This window comes from Emys orbicularis, chromosome 5 (assembly GCF_028017835.1).
Source record: "Emys orbicularis isolate rEmyOrb1 chromosome 5, rEmyOrb1.hap1, whole genome shotgun sequence".
Taxonomy (NCBI): Eukaryota; Metazoa; Chordata; order Testudines; family Emydidae; genus Emys; species Emys orbicularis.
The window spans coordinates 30754958-30774465 of NC_088687.1; the positions used below are offsets into that span (position 1 = coordinate 30754958).

Here is a 19508-nt window from a genome sequence, read left to right on the forward strand (position 1 = left end):
ATGATAAATGTCATCCGCCTTGGGGAGCTTACTAGTCTAATATTAGTATGCAGGCTCCAATGCCATTTTTCAACCAAGTAGTGGAATAGATCATTATGGCCGCTTAACACAACTCTCGCATCTTGACACATAGCCGATCCAAATCATTAGACACGTCTCTTACTTCCTCATTCATTCTGTCACTGCCTCTCACTCCCCCCGTCACCCTCACACTCCCCCTCACCGTAACAATGAAGCCCATCTCCACGGTAGCCCTCCAGACACTTGCAGACATAGCCACCTTCAGTATTGATACAGTCCGATAGGTGTCGATTACAGCGGTCCACGTTAAGAGCACACTCATCAACATCTATGAGAAAAACAATGTTAGGAGCCAAGGGATGCATTATTCGTGGAGCAACATGTAACATGTTGAAATGATAGAAAAGAAATGACCGTATGAGATCCACCTTCAAACTATCCTGGTACCTTTACTTTGGGCACGTCTACAACAGAAAGATAAGTCGACCTATGTTGGGTCGACTTACAACCACTGCAGTAATTGCACCAAGACTCTTGGCTTCCTGCTCCCCGCGGGGGGCCTAGTGGCTACACCAAGGCTCCCAGCTCCCTACCAGGGGCCCGGCTGCGGCAGGGAGCCAAGAGCCCGAGGGCAGCCAGACTCCAAGTAGCGGGGAGCTGGGATCCTCGTGAAGCACCAGGGCTCCCTGCAGGGAGCACGCTGGGTACAGCCTGGCTGGGAGTGGGGGGCACAGCCTGGCTGGGAGTGGGGACCCCAGGAGGGCACAGCTGGACTGAAAGCAGGGAGCCCAGGAGGGCGCAGCTGGGTTGAAAGCAGGGAGGCTGAGAGCAGACGGGCTCCGAGCAGGGAGCACGCAGCCTGTCCGGGAACGGGGAGCCCGGGGCAGCTGGGCTCCAGCTGGAGCCCCCCACCCACCCCATGGCTTTCTTGTCAATTTCACGGCTTCAGCATTGATGAAAGTAGACAAGAAAGACGGTCAACAGCTGATGTAAGTAACACAGTGTCTACGCAGACATTGCATCACCCTGATCTACCCCGACATAAGCCTATGCCTCCAGTAGAGGTGGAATTATGATGTCGGTTTAATAGGGCAGGACCAGCTCTAGGCACCAGCGTTCCAAGCATGTGCTTGGGGTGGCACTTTTCAAGGGGCAGCGCTCCGGGTTTTGGTTTTTTTTGCTTGGGGCAGCAAAAAACCTGGAGCCGGCCCTGGGACCAAGGCTGTAGTGTGTAAACTGACATATTTAGGTCGATGTAAGCTGCCTTACGTCAACCTAACTCTGTAGTATAGACCAATCCTTTTGCTTCTAAAATACTGGGAAGAGTGAGCAGAGGGTGTGAGGTGTCCTTATTTCCAGCCATAAATTGAGGCTGGGATTTTCAAAAGAGCCTAAGGCCTGGTCTACACTAACCCCCAACTTCGAACTAAGGTACGCAACTTCAGCTACGTGAATAACGTAGCTGAAGTCGACATACCTTAGTTCGAACTTACCGCGGGTCAGACGCGGTCCACACGCGGCAGGCAGGCTCCCCGTCAACTCCGCGGTACTCCTCTCGCCGAGCTGGAGTACCGCAGTCGACGGCGAGCGCTTCCGGGATCGATTTATCGCGTCCAGACCAGACGCGATAAATCGAACCCGGAACTTCGATTCCCAGCCGCCGAACTAGCGGCTGGGTGTAGACAAGGCCTAAGTAAGTTAGCCACCTAACTCCCATTCAACTGGATGCCTAATTCCCTTAGGTTTCCTTGAAAATACCTGGCTTATTTATTGATTGATCTTTATTTAAAAGAAAAAGAACTTCAGCCAAAAGGGCACCATGATCGAAAGCTCTGGATGCCCATGTCATGTGATCAGTATGATTTAAATCCCACCACCACACATTCCCACAAGGCACCCTCAAACACATTAGCTGTCCCCCAAAGCCCACTCAAACAGATGGGCTTTGCAGAGTATGTGCAAGGCTATTTTGGCCTGGCGGTGGGTGAGCATTCTAAAGTAAAGGTGGAGAATGCTCTGCCAGCAGCCCCTCTCTTTTATACCATGGGGCATCAAGCTTGAGCACCCCCTGCTGATCTCAGTTGTGGTGCAAAATTTCTTTAAAAACGTACTTGACTGAGTAAATTTCTATTTGTGCCAAAAAAGGACTGTAAGTAGAACCAGGCACGATAATGTATTTATCTCTGAAATTGCAATGTTCAGCTTCAAGGCTGTCCCATGAGGGTGCACCATACACACACTCACTCTCTCTCTTTCTCTCTCTCCCCCCACACTTGGCCTCCCCTCTGACCTGCAATGCCTGGCTTTCCATTTATTTTAAGTGACAAATTCCCTGAATCATGAGTATATAACCTAATCTCAAAACTGCCTCCTTTCTTGCTCTCCAGAAGCACGATATGAAGTGGAATGTAGACTTTGAAAAGAGGAACAAGGGTTAAGAGAAAGTGAAAACAATAGCTCAATGAAACAAGTAATATCTATTCTCCCTCCCAATTATTATTATTTAAATAATGCTGCAAGTGTCCTTGGTGTTTTACAGTCAAATGATTGCCTGTGCTTTATTTCTAAGGTCTACCTTGTCTTTACCTTTGTGGTAAGATAAAGTGCTTTTATTTATTGTTTATGCAAGAGCACAAATGGGCTAAGAGCACTGTGCTATAGCTGGTCTCATCACAAGAGTACCCAAGAGCACATTCTAATACCAGAAAGAGACAGGCAGAGGAGCTCACATAATTATACAATATAAACATTACATTAGACTCATTAAACCTTAAGAGAATCCACAATTCTAAATTATACATTGACTATAATATCTATGTGCCTTGAGCTTTTTGTAATTAGATGCATTTTATAAATAAATATATTATATTTGTGTTTCTATTGCCTCCATAATTTGTATTTGTTATCTCTGCTCTCTAGTGAATAGAATGTCTGACATGTCATGGGAACACAGAATTGCAATAATAGTGAGAACAATCTACAGTTGTTTTGTCAGGAACAATGGCCAGTTCCAGGTGCTTCAGAGGGAGGTACAAACAAAATCATACTGAACAACTGACATGCCTTGAGAAGAAGTGTCTTCCCAACCCCAGTGGTTGGCTTATGTTGGGAAGCATGAGGATTTATGTCTGATGATTATTTTTTTTAACCCTGCTGATGTTGTGTGGATGTTCTTTATTTAAATATATAAAGTGTTATTGATTACCGCCAAGCCCTTGGCCTCAACAACATACTGTGGCAATGAGTTCCCTAGGATAGTTATGTGTTGGGTAACAAAGTATTTCCTCTTATCAATCTTGTTGTCTTCCAGTTTCATTGGATGTGTCCTTGTTCTAGCATTAGGTGAAAAGGCAAGTAGGACTGCCCCATTTACCTTCTCTGTAGTGTTAATTATTTATAAACCTCTACCATATCCACTCTTATTGGCCTCATCTCTAATTACATAGTCTTAATCTGTCGCTCCTGCTAAACTTTTACACCTGTTAAAGTGTGCATATTTAGTGGTTGCAGCCTGCAGAAATGATAAACACTAATGCTACTACATGAGCATGAATGTTCAGTGGGTTCTATTTGCTTTCGCATTCCACACTGAGTTCCAGGGGAACTCTCTTCTCGTCTGATAACGCTGCCACTTACACACTTGAGCTATCTCTTTCACAATGTTCTAGGAGAGTCACGGGGCCATTCATGAGAAGAGCTTCTTCGGTATTCTGCTGCATCCTCCATTGCTAAGGGCATTGTAGCACATCGTTTCTCTCCCTCCTCCTACAACAGACTCAATTCATCCCTGGTATAATATTTATGAATTAAGAGAACTAAAGTCAGAAGAGTTACACCTGCGGTGAATTTGTCATACTCGTCGATAATAATAGGATTCACACTCATGATTCAAGGGGAAATAATGGATGTAATAATTAACCATTCCATTTCATGGTCTCTGTTCATTATCCTTTTCAATGGAAATGATGTGTCTAAACACAGCGGTCTTGTCGACCTTCCTGGGATGGCTCATGCTGTGGATATGTCAATGCAACAAAAGACAGATGGCTTTTTCAATTCTATAGTTTTCTGGAACATTTTATTTAATTCTTGCTCTTACCATAGCATGATTTACCCTCCCTGGTAAATCCTTTCAAACACTGACACACAGCACCATCTTCCAGGGGAACACACTGGGCGTTGACATTGCATTCTAACACAGCACAGTCATCTCGATCTGTAGCACAAACAAAATCAAAGTCCACCACACTGACTAGTTCAGTTAGTCAAAGGAGCAAATGGATTTTTAACACAAAAGCATGGACAGCCAAAGTTTTAAAACATGGCCCCCTAGGGTTAACAATGACCAGCTAACACAATTTTAAACACAACTAACTAACCACTCATTTTCCCAGTGTAAGCAAAACCTTACAATGCATCAGAGCTGGGTGAACAACTGATTTGGCTGAATCCCAAAATTGTGTAAAATTTTGGTGAATCAAAAAAATCCATTTTGAGTTGAGCTAACATGTTGTTGTTGTTGTTTTTTTAACCAAAATGAATTTTTCCAGGCAGGAGACCAGGCCTCTTTTATAACCATTAGCCCAGTGGCTAGAGCACTCTCCTGGGATATGGGAGACGTGAGTTCAATTCCCCCCTGCTGTGCCTGATAAGAAGAAAGGCTTTGACCTTCACAGTGGTAGTTCATAAACTAACAGATTTTTAAAGTACAAATGTTCATCGCAATTAACTTGAGATAAAAGTGTCTAGGCAAGAAAAGCCGTTAATCCCTTTTTGGTTTTTCTGATCCAGTTCTTTGTGATTTACAGTTTTCTTGTTAAGCAAAAACCTTCTGTCCATATTTAATCCAGGCCCCTCTGGATCCCACCTTTGGGTGGTTCTGACTGGACTTTCCAATTTCACATCATCCATACCTAAACCTTGATGTTTGTTTCTTCTCCCTGGTGGTGTTTATAAGCAGCATGACCATTACAGATTGATCCCTCCTTCCTCTAAGCTCCACCACTCATCTCTGATCCAGTTGAATAAACCAATTTGTATCCAGCTCAGAATTTCACTTTCAGTACAACAGACGTGACCCATGTGAACCACGAAATTGTAGATCTTACCAGACACCATGATTTCAGCCATCAACAAGTGTTGAGTCTGTAGCTCCTCCCCATTGTTAGTATCCCCATATGTCCCACTATTCAGTGGCCTTTGGTATAAGGTTTCCAGTGTTGCTGTTTTATTTTGTGGTGCTGCCTTCTTGTGTAAAGAGATACCCCCTGAAAATGTTGAAGAAAGTAGAACAGATGGTTGAAGTCTACTGACTCAAAGTTCTGATTTTTAGTCATACATAAATCAGTAATTCACAAGTCACAGAATCTGTGGCTTTCTGTTTAAAACAAAAGTCAGATTGTTCTCATTCTGGCCTGCTCCCCCAGGCCTAAAATCCAATCAGTGGTTGGTTTTCTCAAATACAATGGGAAGGAATTAAATTAATTCCCAGATTGCACTTGTCAACATTGGATGTACGTACCTCAAGGTCTATGTGTCAAGGTCTAATACCATAGAGGTCAGATTCATATGTTACTGCCCCAGTGGTCATCCACTGAGGTGTAAAAGAGTGTGATTTTTTTTTTTAACTTTTTAAAATTCCTAAAGACGGTACAGCAATTCACCTTAAAGGCACAGCAATTCACCTTCACAAGATACTGGCATGTTCAGGTGAGCCTGACTGTATAAGCCAGTATGTTATAGGGAATGAGAGAAGAGGGAAGAGAGTTGATGCTTTTTTTCAGTCTGGGGGTACCATATCAGAACACAGAATCATAAAAATTAAAGGTGCGAAGAACCTTTGATCCATCCTGAGGGGGACAGTAAAGAATTGTAGCCTACAGTATATTGACTAGCACTTTGTCAGATGCTTAGCTACATCGCTCTCCCCTGTAATATAATCACTCGAATGAATGTGAATCGTTGCCCCCCTACAGGATAGAACATGTCAGATTTCCGTACGTTTTTAGCAGCTGAGTTAGTGGAGCTGCTTCTTTAAGTTCACTGAGGAAAGGCCTTAATTTTCAGAGACAATTGTTGTGAATTCTAGCCCCTTATGTTGAAATATGTTGTTAAATACCGGTCCTTCCTACCCTTAATAGAAACATATTGCACACATCCAGGCTCTGACACAGACACAGCTAACATGATTCAGTGCAACCACACAGCAGCATTTTTTCCAGCTCAACTGTGTGCCAACCATACTGGCTTGTCCACACTTAGCACAATGTATGACCAGTGTGTATGAATGCACTCCTGGAAAATATAAGCAGTTTTCCCAAATGCCTCAGCTGTTGATGCCAGGGGCAGAGCACAGTTGGTGTTTTTCCACCTGGTGCAATGCACTTTGGTAAGTTGTCAAGGTACTTTGGGAAATTTTGCCCTGCAGAACCAAGTTAGAGCCTGACAATCATGTAATAGTCCTGCTCACATATGAAGTCAAAACACAGCACATCTACGTGGTTAGCAATTGTGTGTAAATTATTTTGCATGCAGACATGAACTATATGCAGAATCAAACGGGTTACAAACTCAGTGAGAATCTGTAGTGCAGACACCATTTAAGTAACACTTTTTTAGAGCTCTCTGTTGGTGGATCTCAGTGTACTGTACAAAGGTGGGCAACTATTATTATCCATATATTACAGATGGGGAAATGGAGGCACAGAGGTTAAATTACATCCACATTCATAAAGCAGGTGAGTGGCAGAGAGATGCTGATTTGACTTCCATTCAAAACCCAGAGGGGAAGGAGAGAGAGAGAAGAAAGGCAGGGGAGTGACACAGTAAGAAAATGCCTATAAAAGGGAAATAAATGCTGTTTTCAAATGTCTACAAGGCTATCACAAATTGTGAAGAGTAAGAAAAATACATTACATTATTATTTGACAGTATCCTTTGAAGACAAGTTTTTTTTCATGACTAAAAGAATATGATACCTGCTGCTGTCTCAGGAATATTCAGAGCCTGACAGGTTTTTCCATTTTGGGTTTTCATAAAGCCTTTGTGACATGAGCAATGGGCAACTCCAAATCTGTCTTCACAGATCTGATCACAGCCTCCATTCTCATGAAGGCAGGGATCTGCCCCTAGTGGAGAGACATATGTGCACCTTAGCAGGATGCAGCCATACGTTCCGAGAATCCTCAACTATTAATTATCTTATCTTGTTGGCAGGGCAGATATGAAGCAGTTAAGAAATTAAAAACTGACAGAGAAGAGACTGCACTTTTCTTGTTAAAATGGGACATGTACAATAAAGTCTATGTGTTACTGTGGGACAGTAAAGCAGAACTGCATGCTTTCCATCATACACAGATATACTTACAGATATTATACATGCTTTTTATTATTGAATACCTGGAGCCCTAATAAAAAGAACAGGAGTACTTGTGGCACCTTAGAGACTAACAAATTTATTAGAGCATAAGCTTTCGTGGGCTACAGCCCACTTCTTCGGATGCATATGGAGCCCTAATGTCCTCTATAAGGCTTACTTCTGTGCAGGGGATAGTAAACACTGGGTCAAACTGTGACTGCCTTATTTACACAAGTAGTCTTATTGAAATCAATAGGACAACTCACTTTAGTAAGGTGGATGCAATATGAAGTTGCCTGCAAGCTCTTCCCATGGGATGGAGTTTGTCCCTTGCAGAAAAATCAAGTGGTTTGGCCCTCAAACCAAAGAATCTTTGAGGTTCCACAGATGCCTTTTTGGTGTTTCTCATCACTATTATTTGTATAAGGAGAAGGATGCTACACAAAGGCAATAGATGGATATCAAGAGTGTGGTCTCAAGGCAATTGGTCAGGTTAGTGCTACAGAAAGTATCATATTCTTAGCTTGAAGCACATGACTTTAGAGACGCAAGATCTATTAGCATTAATGGGGGAGCTTCATGTCCAAAGTCTACACACCCAGCTGAGAACAAACCCACTAATGCCCATGAGTTTCAGAGGTAGGATACAACAGCAACAGTTTTCTCATGATTCTAATGAAAGCCAGTCTGACTGTGCATGTGGAGCCTTTTGAAAATTCTGTTTCAGAGATGAACATTCCCTCCTCTAAATGTCTATTTACCAATAGCAGTGAACATAAAAAGGAGCCCGTAAGGGAATGACTGCTTAACTTTTGCAGTATACCTGGTTTCGCCAAAGGATGAACTACAATCACTGATGAGGGTCTCAGCATGCTGCCTCGGAGACGTACCCTGTTTTGGCCAGTCTTCTTGTCCACCCTTGTTAATGAAGGCTTATCCCAGTCAGAGAACCAAATGTGATCCTCAAATACTGCTACATCAAATGGATGGCCTAGAAAGCAATTATACTCTTCAATTCCAGTTCATGTTCAAGTTACACAAGTCAGCACATAACCAAAATAAGTATCCACACCCGTCTTTCTAGAAACACAGCAATACTGTAGAGATACCCATACTTGCACTTTTATGTATCTATGATGGAACAAATCAGGGCCCATGAATGGTTGTCACTGTGTTCATGAGCAGTGGCACCCTGCTCTTCCTACTCCAAAAGCATAGGCCCTTGCCTCTCAAGATTCTCTTTTAGCTGTTACCAATGCAAAGTTGTGATACAGCTGATTCAATTTTGATTCCATCCTATAAGGGACAGTGCTGTGCACGTGTGTGTACATGCACAAGCCAGTATACTACACCATTCACCTACACGGCTTAGAATTAACCCTTACATTTTCAAAATAGTGCACAGAGTAGCAGTTTTTCCCTTGGTAACTAGAGCCCTGCATGGATACAAAATTTATATTTGCAAATGCAGATATCCGCAGATGTAAATCATTATTCGCAGAGCTGCAGGGCTCTACCGGGAACTGTAGCAGCAAAAGCAGCAGCCTGTTGGGACACCACTCCCAGGAGCCAGTGCCCCGCACCTACAGCTCCTCTGGGATATCTGTATCGCCCCCCAGCCCCGCTCAATGCACTAGCACGACCAGAGACAGCTGCAGGTGAGCCTGGTGCCTGCCCCAGTGGGCGGGGTTGGGGGTGGAGCTGGGGGCAGTACAGCCACACCAGAGGAGCTGCCGGCACAAGGCACTGGCTCCCACGAGCGGCGGCACAACAGGCTACTGCTTTCATTGTTGCGGTTCCCAGCAGAGCCCTGCAGCTTTGCGGATACCAATTTATATCTGCAGATATACATTTTGTATCCATGCAGGGCTCTAATGGTAACTGAACATATGCTTAAATTTTCATATTGGAATAAGGGGATGACTTCAAAACACAAGCATGGCAATTCAGAGTTAAGGATGCCAAGTACTGTTGTATAGATTTTAAAAGAAATCTAAGCTGTCTAATTCCAGCTATTTGAGTATCAGTGTCAGAGTTAGAGATTACTGTTAGGTTTCTATGGCCCTATACATTTAGACAAGTTATCCTCTCCGCAATGCACCCACAGACAGATCACATATACTGGACCTGCATATATTTTTAACTGCTTTTGGAGAGAACTCTAAACTCTTGCCAGAGTTTGGATATTTGCCCCGTTTTATCAGCCTGTAGCATCAGTTATTCCTGTTGAGTGACAGGTATTTCCTGTAGGAACGCAATTTACACTTAAGCCTTTGCCCAACTGGAAAAACACTGTCTATATGAGAAAAATATTATCAGTTATACCACCCACATTTGGATACTTATTCCAGGATAAATGTGTCTTTCTTTCAGTTTAGCTTAACCCCCTTCCCAAGTGACATTAGCTAAACTAAAAAAAAGCCACTTTTATACCAGAATTAGTATGTCTACACAGGGGGTTTTACCGGTATAACCATATTGGTTTCAATTCACACTTCAATTTATATCGAAGAAATGTTCCTACGTGGACAAGGCTGTTTACTTTTTCTTAAATGTTGTATGGGATTTAGGAATCTTTTTCTATCCCATGAGCATATATCCTCAAGTCCTACTCCCTTGGCTTGATTCTCTTCTTACTTCAATTCATGAAGTTTAAGTTTGAGTAACTAGCCAACATCCTGGATAATGTCTTCATCCAAATATTGAATCATTATTTTATTACACATAACCTGCACCCTGGAAGACCACAATCCTCCCATCCCACTGTGGACATCAGTAATTTAGCCTTCACAGTTTCACTTATACTTGACCACAACTTAAAAATCAAAAATAAAGTGGAAAATGATCCATTAAAAATAAGAAAAAAGGATCCATCCTACAATAATCATGTAGAAGTATGTACCATTACTACGCATCTCCAAACACAATAGGGACTGTATAAACAAATAAAGGCCTTTACCGTTGGTCCCCTAGAACAGGTGCTTGCATCTTTGTTTTTACTCACACTACAAAACAGTCAGAATGATGGAACAAATCTAGGAAAACCTAATCTGCCTTGCACGCAGCTGTCACCGGATGCTGGTACATTCTACTCATTATTCACATATGAGCTGTAACTACAGCGACACTAGATGGCACCTGTGCAATAAGAATGCATACTTACCCAAAGTATGTATAAGTATTTAGATACCACTGGGAAGATTTGAAGTTATATTTGTCCAGGGTGCAATGTATTAATCTTAAAATGTTCATGGGTCCAGCTGAGTGTTTATCAAAGTATGTCATTTAAAAATAATATACAATTATATACATACAATACTTCACACAAACTATCTGAGACCACACATTTTAAGACAGAGACAATTAAAAAACAAACAAAAACCCTATATAAACCAGACAGAGAGAGAGGGAGGGAGAGAGAGAGAAAAAAATAAATTTTTAGACAACCCTCCCCCTGGTCCCATTTTTAAGCCATAAAACACCAAGAGTGAAACACTTGCCCTACTGAAGTCAAGGGCAAAATTCCCATTGACTTCAACAGGACCAGGATGTCACTCTGTATCTCTTTTCCCCTTCCTATGCATAGGTCTGATGCTCACCAACCTAAACACACTCTTATGTCTGATGTCACCTCTCTGTCTCCCAATACACACACCAGTGTCTCAGATCCATCTCTTTTCCTCCACTCTCCTCTGATGTTCCTTTCTCTCGTCCTCTCTTTTGCTTCCCTCCCCGAGAGATGCTACCCCTTCGACAGCCACTGGAGAACAAAGTGAAACTTACAACAGGTTGTCAGGTTTTGCTTTGCAGCTCAGCTTGCCTGACTCCGATGCAAAGTGGAGTTTACGCAGTTTGTACTTTTCATTGTCAAATCTATCACAGAGGGGACAAAGAGGAATGACAGGCCAGAGTAGCACTGGGCGGGGAGGGGAAAGGAATGCCAGAAGGGCACTCCCTTCAGCCCTATTGGTACCCAAGGGACTGGAGAGTCCTCCCCTCTTTGCAGGCAGCCCTGCAAACCAGTAATGGGGAATCTGGCATAGAAGAAGCAACACAAGCCACACCAGGGGAAAAAAGCAGCCAAGTGCTATGAGATGGCTGCCTAATGTGGTCTCTGGCAGAACAACACTACCACAATACGGTGATAGTGTGGTCATTATACACGGAGGTCTATTTGAACCCAGACGGCAGTCCTCTATTGATCCATGACCTGCCTTTTGGGCAACACTGCTGTAGACTGACTACACAGTTACAAAATATATGTTGTCAACAATGTGACAGCATCCAAGGGCAATCACTGCTATATATACACACACAAACAAACACTAAAATGTGGTTTATTCTAAATGTGTTAGACTATCAGTTATCCTCTGCTGAGGCTTCTGTTCTAGCTTACAAGGTGATCCTCTCTTGTCTCAAATCACAGCAAGGCTGAGCAGTAATAGCCACCAGAATCTTGCAAAGATTATCTTTCCATTGCCTGCAGTGCATGTATTATGTATTTAGAGACATCTGCATGTTGAAGACTGTATAGACATAGTCCTTGGTACAAAGAGCTTAAAATCTAAAGGCCTGTTTTCTCCTCTCACTTACATAGGTGTAATTCCATTGATGTATGTATGCAGTGAAGCAATGACTCAAGGAACCAACATATCATTTTCTTAATGGGATAGATTTTCTAGGGAAGGCAGCACAGAACTCTGTGCAATAGATTTGGGGTGGTCTCTTACAACTAGAGGGTGATTAATAAGGGTTGTCTCTGGTACAGGTGTTGCTAAATATACTAAATTCTGCATTGACTTACCTACTACAATCCCATTAACCTCAACTGAGCTACACAGAATGTAAATCAGTGAAGAATCTGGCCCATAATTCAGATTAACATACACACAGAGACATATACATAACAAGTAATCATCAACCCCAAAACCTCACCTACATCATTCTGTGTAAGTATTCGGCGTTTAGAACCATCCAGATTTGCAGTTTCAATAACAGACTTTTTAGCATCACACCAGTACAACTTGTCAGCTAAGCAGTCGACAGAAATTCCACTGGGCCAAACCAGGTCAGTGCTAGCTATAACCAGACGATCAATGCCTTGTAGGGAAGCACTTTCGATCCGTGGGTTGACCCCCAAGTCGGTCCAGAATAATCTCCTTTAGTGAGCAAAACACAAAGGAGTCAGTAAGCAAATATGTTTTCCCTTCACATTTATCTTGTTTTGGGGAATTCTTTCATCACAGACTGACTGTAGCAAGTCAGGCACATGGCAGACAATACATAAGGCACCTATCCTGCAAACAAATACTTAGAATACTGATCTTTTAAAAATTGTTTTTAAGATCCCAGATCATTACATTAAATATATGTGTGGTTGTGAACATAATTCTGTTTTTGCAGTTTAAAATAAAATCTTTGAAAAACCATTTCCTTGATCTGCTTCTTACCGAGTTTAGGGTTCTGCATTTCCCTTGCAACAGATGATAAAACACCCTACAGCAATGGAGGGATTGCTGCTTTAGGCACTGTGATAGGAACAGCTGTTACAGGGCACACATGGAATCCTGAATGCACATCTCAGTAAGCAAGTCAGCAAGGAAATTATTTTCTTCTATTTTGTTTTATATATTAAAAGAAACCAATAATGAGCCCTGGGCCAAATTTTTCAAACTAACTAAAGATTCTTGATGTTCAATTTATGGGTGCCCAACCGAGATGATATAAAGAAGCCTGATTTTCAGAGGTTGAGGGCTCAACTTTTTCTGAAAATCAGACCCCTTTAAAGTGACTCAAGTTGGGCACTTAAAAATTAAGGCATGCAGAATCACTAATCATTTTTGGGCCTCAGATTTTCCCTGGTGTAATCCCAGTGACTTCAGTGGAGTTACATCAAGGATGAATTTGGCCAAGTTATCTGCCTTTGTTAAATGTACTCATATAGGCCCCAAATCCTACAAGCAGTTCCTCTGACATCAAAAGACTGCTAATGGAAAGTATCATCTGTTCCACAATGTTCTTGATACTCTTGTTTGACTTTGAATTTCATCTTTAATACTGACCTTTACCATCATGGAAACTACCATAGTTCTGTGTTGTTTCTTTAGCCTTTAACTTCTCAACAGGGAAATGTTCACTAGGCTCTAATTCCAGACCCCACCATACCTGCCCCTCCCCAATATATCTTTTGCTTCAACTTTGAACAGTGATTCATCAGTTACTGTTTCAAAAATAATCATCTTGTCAACAGTAATCAAAACTCGCCTGGACTTCTGCCTGCTTTTTCTGGAACAAGACTATAAAACTCCGACGTCCTGTGACACACTATACATAGGTCAATCTTACTTTCAATTTGAGATTTTGCTTTATTGCCACTGATAACTTATGACTAGCTCGCCAAACTCAGGTGTTCCTAAGTGTTTTCCCTAGAGACCTTCTGTGTTCCATACCCTTGTTCCATCTTAACTTTCAAATATTCCAAAATCTTTTATTTCCTGGATGGAGTTAACAAGGTCCACCTACTCTTTTCACTTAGCGGTAATTATAGTGCACTTTCCTGCAGGATAAACAGACCTGACCTCAAAATGACTCAGAAAAAACCTGCATCACTAATTCAGGTTTTAGAAACCATCCTGTTACAGACAGGGTGAAATCCTGGCCCAGATGAAGTCCATGGGAGTTTTGCCATTAACTTCAATGAGGCCAGGATTTCGCCAATAACCCTAATCTATCGCTTGGTAGTTCTAATGTCCCTATCAACATACTATGTATGCACCAGTAGCTATGTAGTTAAGATATAAGTGCAGATACATGTTTATACTCGTGCACCTTCACATCCAGTAGATTATTGTGGATCTGACTTCAAAGATGGCAACGTTACTTAAAAGTGAGTATGATAACTGCAATAAAATTCCTTTCAAGGCTCAGCATATGTTGTCCTGCAAATGATACAATCCTTTTTAACTAACAACATTTACCAGTGAGGGTGACTTTAACTATATATATGTATTTGCTTAGTTTTATTTATATACAATTTATCCCCGGTGCCAGGTGCTAATTGTACAAAACGCATAGTAATAAAATAATTCCTGTAATTACTCAACAATAGCCCAGCAGTGAAAAAGAAGCCATAAGTATTTTTAAAAACTGCTTCTAGATTCCCATTGCTACAGCTGCCCACCCACACAAAACCAGAGAGCTGGCATGTGTGGTCACACTGTGTCCCAAAGGCAAATGTGTGTCTCTTTACAATAAAAGTCATAGTTCCTTGAAGAAAAAAAAGTCATCTACTGTTTTCTTCCTGTTCCAAGGTGAATTGGGTGCTGATTGACAATGAAGAACTGATAGAACTGGGTAGAGCCAAGTGATGTCAGGTGCTCTGCAAACTTCTCCCACTCAACTCCATCAATCTTCCCTCTCAACACCCCCAATTACTGTTTCACTGGGCAGTCCACTTCCAACAGTGGGAAGTGGACAAGTATCTTAGGATGAGATCAACAAACTCAGTTTATGTGGGACAAAGGCAGGACCTGAACACTGGCCTCCTAATTAGAGAAGGGGGAAAAAAGCTTTAATATTTACCTTCCTCACCACCTACTCTTAGATCAATAGTATCTATTACTTCTTACTTAGCTAGTGGGTGAACAGCAATCCCTCGGGGCTGGAAGATGTCCTCCTTGATGATCATTTCTCTGTGCATTCCGTTCAACTCACTCCTCCCAATGTACGACTTCCTGAAATATACAGGACACAATTTGAGCCATTACTGCTATCATCTTCATTCCCTTCTTTAGCAAAATATACTCACTGAGTTTTTAAACTGTCATTTGCTTTAGCTGACCATAAAGTGCAATGAATGGCATTTCAAATACAGAAGCTAATCCTGCCAGTACTGACTGGCTCATTGTTTTAATCATTCATGTCATAGCTCCATTATCTGGTCCAATGGAATGATGGCAGACTACTCTCTGCAGGAAATCTTAAACTCATTTTTTTGGGGTAGGTAGAGAATTGGACATCTGTTTATTAAGAACATTAATTGGAATCAAGGGGAAAATAAGCTCCTGAATGAGGAAAAGTGTTAAAGGACAAAAGTAATAAATAATTTTCTCATATACAGCTCTTTTCATCCATAGGTCTCAAAGCACTTTACAAAGACAGGTACATATCATTATCCTCACTTTACAGACAGGGAAACTGAGTCAGTGAGGTGCCCAAGCAAACACAGAAAACCTGAGACGGAAACAGATGGCCTGACTCCCAGTCCTGTATATTATCCAGAAAAGATTGCAGAAACCTTACTCTCATAAATTTTATCCAGGGGAACAAATGTCAGAATAGTATTAACATCTGACTGAAAGGAAACCTACATCCTTCCATTCCTAGCTGACTCAACAAGGAAAGGGCCAGTAGTGTCAGGATGGAAGGAGGAATGTAGGCATGGGAGAAAAAAACAGTGGCTCAGAATGTGTGAAAGGTACAAATCCATCCATGAACTATACCTTCTGAAGGAAGGGCATAGGAACTTTACTAATTTTTACACAGGAAGTTGATCCACATATTTTCCAGACAGTTCACAAACAAAAATAGCCTGGGTATATACATCACAGACTGAGGAAGCTGCTATTCAGGGTACAGCACATACAGGAGTAAGATATCTGCATATTCAGAATCACTTTTTATTGTCTAGTAAAATGTTGGTCATGCTATGTAGCCAGGGCCGGCTCTAACTTTTTTGCCGCCCCCGGCAAAAAAGAAGAGCGCCGCCCCACCGTAACACCCCCCAAGTGCCGCGCCACCGAACCCCCCGCTCCTCCCAGCACGCCGAACCCCACCCCCCGATTGCCGCGCCGGGCCGCTCAAACCCCCGCCCCCCTCCCCGAGCGCCGGGTCGCCCAAAACCCCTGGAGCGCCGGACCGCTCAAACCCCCGAGCGCCGCGCCGGGCCGCCGAACCCCCCCGAGTGCCTCGCCGGGCCACCCAACCCCCCGCCCCTCCCCGAGCGCCTCGCCGGGCCGCCCAAACTCTCGGAGCGCCGGGCCGCGCCAGCCAAACCCCCGCTCCCCTCCCAGTGCTGCGCCGCCGAAGCCCCCGCCCCACCCCCCCAGCGCCGCGCCACCGAAACAAAAAAAAAACCCTTGAGCGCCGCCCCGCGAACAAAAACAAAAACACCACGAGCGCCCCCTGCCACCCCAACATTGGCCGCCCCTTATAAGGTGCTGCCCCAAGCACGTGCTTGGTCGGCTGGTGCCTGGAGCCGGCCCTGTATGTAGCCATCCTTCATCTTTCATATAACCACTAAGGTGTTGCTCTAATCCAACACTGCCTTTTTGCCAAAGATGGGCCTTTTTTCCCTGTGTGAATAGTGTAATGTGCTGGCTCAGATGTGTGATCATATTATCCACTAGTGACTAAGCCATAAAGAGGACATAATCCTTTCTATGACAGTGAGTTAACGAAGAGACTCCTTTAACTCAAGCAGGTCTGTGATTAAGGAGACAAAGGTTCTGTGGTATGTCCAAGATGTGCCATGTGTATAGTATATACTAGTGTTCCTGATGCTTATATGCACCACATATTCTACATTCATTGCAATTGAGCCTGATCACCTGGTTCTCACAAAAACCAATCTCCTGCTGAAATCAGTGGGAATTTTGCCTGTATGAGAAGTACAATATCAGAATCACAGAGAATTGTTCTTTTTTTACACACTTTCACACCCTTGACATTGATTTTCAGATGCTAAGTTTTCAGTCAGTAATGACTTTCAGTCACTAGATAAAACACTACTGTATTTAGAGTAACATCTCAATTATTCCCATATTACAGTTCAGTTATTCCATATATCTTATGACAAGGTTATATGTGCTCTGGCATCAGTGCAGAGAGAAGAGCATACCCTCTGTCTGTCCAATACAATTTACGGTTAATCCAGTCCACAGCAAGACCTTCAGGTATATCTATAGCTTCACAAATAATTTTTTCACGATTTGAGCCATCCAGATCAGCTCGTTCTATCCACTTCAAGGCTGTGTGTGCAAAATAAATCTGTTAAGAGGAAACATAAGAGTTATTTCCAACTATTTCACAGATAATATCTGTCCAATTTCCCTGATCTTACTGTTTCATCTCTGACTATGAATTTTCTTTTTGGAAACATCCCTATTCACTTATTTATAAAACGGTAACCTGTGATTATTGCTCAAACAGGCACTTATCCTTCAACCAGAATGACTTCTGCAGGCTGAGCATGCTTAGCAGTAAATCTTAGGTGTCCTACATACCACTTCCTGAATAATCATGGTTCCCTTTTAGACAACAACCTCCTAAAGTGAAACACAGCCCATGAAACAAGAGAAGGAAGAGACAGAAAGAAATGTGTTAATATTTAGTTGCCAGATCATTTAAGTAAATGAAAGCAAGTGTGTGGAGGGGGATGGATATAATTTGCTCCTGTTTCACCTCTTTTCACATTTGTCTTTGTTATTTTCTTAAATAACAGGCCCCAGTCCTGCAAGATGTTCCAGGACCCGACTCTAATGGGGTTGCAGGCAGGCACAAGGGTCTGGCCTACGCAGAGAACCTTGCAAGGTCTCAGCCAAAAATTTAAAGTCTCCACTGTCTAGAGTTATGGTTACCACCATTCGTAGGAGGGGGGGGAAAGCCATTTTATATTTGGTATCAGCAGAGAATTGTATCCCGAACTGCAAAACTGCATACAAAATAAAACTAAAACTTCACTGCAAATGCTAACAACATAAATGCCTTTGCACTGACTAGATTTTTCTTGACCCTTTAACTCAGTTCGGGCAAACTCTCATTAACTTCAATGAGTATTTTGCTTGAAAGTAGTGAAGGATCAGGCTCTAACTCCTGGAGGCTACTGCAGCCAAACTGGGAGATTTTAGGCTGCTAAAAGTCCAGTAGCACCTGGCCACATGCCACTCCCGGAAGGGGCCAGCACGTCCCTGCGACCCCTGGGGGGGAACAGGGGGCTCTGCGCGCTGCCCCTGCTCAGAGCACCGACTCCGCAGCTCCCATTGGCCAGGAACTGCGGCCAATGGGAGCTGTGGGGGTGTTATCTGCAGGCAGGGGCAGGGCGCTGAGACCCCCTGACCCCCCCCGCCAGGGGCAGCAGGGACATGCTGGCCATTTCTGGGAGTGGCATGGGGCCAGGGCAGGCAGGGAGCCTGCCTTAGCCCCACTGCACCACTGACTGGGAGCCAACTGAGGTAAGTACCACGCGTCTGGAGCCGGCACCCCTCACCCCCTCCCACACCCCAACCCCCTGCTCCAGCCCTGAGCCCCCTCCAGCACCCAAACTCCCTCCCAGAGCTTGCATCCCTTACCCGCTCCTGCAACCTAGTCTCCTGGTCCAGGCTCAGCCTGGAGCCACCTCCCACACTCCAAACCCCTCGGCCCCAGCCCAGGGCCTGTACCCCCTCCTGCACCCCAACCCTCTGCCCCAGCCTGGTGAAAGTGAGTGAGGGGGGATGGAGTGAGCAGGGTGGGGCCTCGGAGAAGGGGCGGGGCAAGGGGCAGGGCAGGGGTGTTTGGGTTTGTGTGATTAGACAGTTGGCAACCCTACCCAGAACCAGCTGCCTGCGTGCAACCTCCCAGTTAGCCACTCCACGCAGCTGCCAGCATGCAACCCTCCAGTGAAACCCCTGCCCAGTTGCCACCTCACAACCCTCCCAGGGAAGCCCCCTGCCCAGGACCGGCGCTTCCACTAGGCGACCCTAGGCAGTTGCCTAGGGCAGCAGGATTTGGGGGGCGGCATTTTGCCGTCCTCGGCGGCAATTCGGCGGCGGGGGTCCTTCCGCTCTGCGTCTTCGGGGCGCTTCAGCGGCGGGTCCTTCACTCGCTCTGGGACCCGCCACCGAAGCGCCCCGAAGACGCGGAGCGGAAGGACCCCCGCCGCAGAACGCTCTGAGGAGGAGCGCTGCCGCCTAGGGCGGCAAAAACCCTGGCACCGCTCCTGCCCCTGCTACCTGTGCCCAGCTGCCTATATGCACATTCGCTGCCTCCTCACTGCCTCCTCTCACCTCTGCCATGGAGTTACACTTCACTGGGTCAGTTTTATAGCTCTGGCCCTGGCTGATGCAGCACCGAGGTGCCCAGGTCCCTCTTC

General features: G+C 44.1%; 1 protein-coding gene across 1 annotated transcript in view; it reads right to left on the reverse strand.

The window, feature by feature from the left end:
• EGF (epidermal growth factor) overlaps window positions 1-19508 on the reverse strand; it is a 106353-nt gene that overhangs the window by 21856 nt on the left and 64989 nt on the right. Inside the window, exons 12-19 of the mRNA XM_065405365.1 lie at window positions 17277-17425; window positions 15007-15111; window positions 12314-12537; window positions 8202-8369; window positions 6999-7148; window positions 5130-5288; window positions 4121-4237; window positions 224-349 (exon numbers count right to left, since the gene is read on the reverse strand). Of these exons, the coding sequence (XP_065261437.1) occupies window positions 224-349; window positions 4121-4237; window positions 5130-5288; window positions 6999-7148; window positions 8202-8369; window positions 12314-12537; window positions 15007-15111; window positions 17277-17425 (1198 nt within the window). The remainder of the gene's footprint in view (window positions 1-223; window positions 350-4120; window positions 4238-5129; window positions 5289-6998; window positions 7149-8201; window positions 8370-12313; window positions 12538-15006; window positions 15112-17276; window positions 17426-19508) is intronic.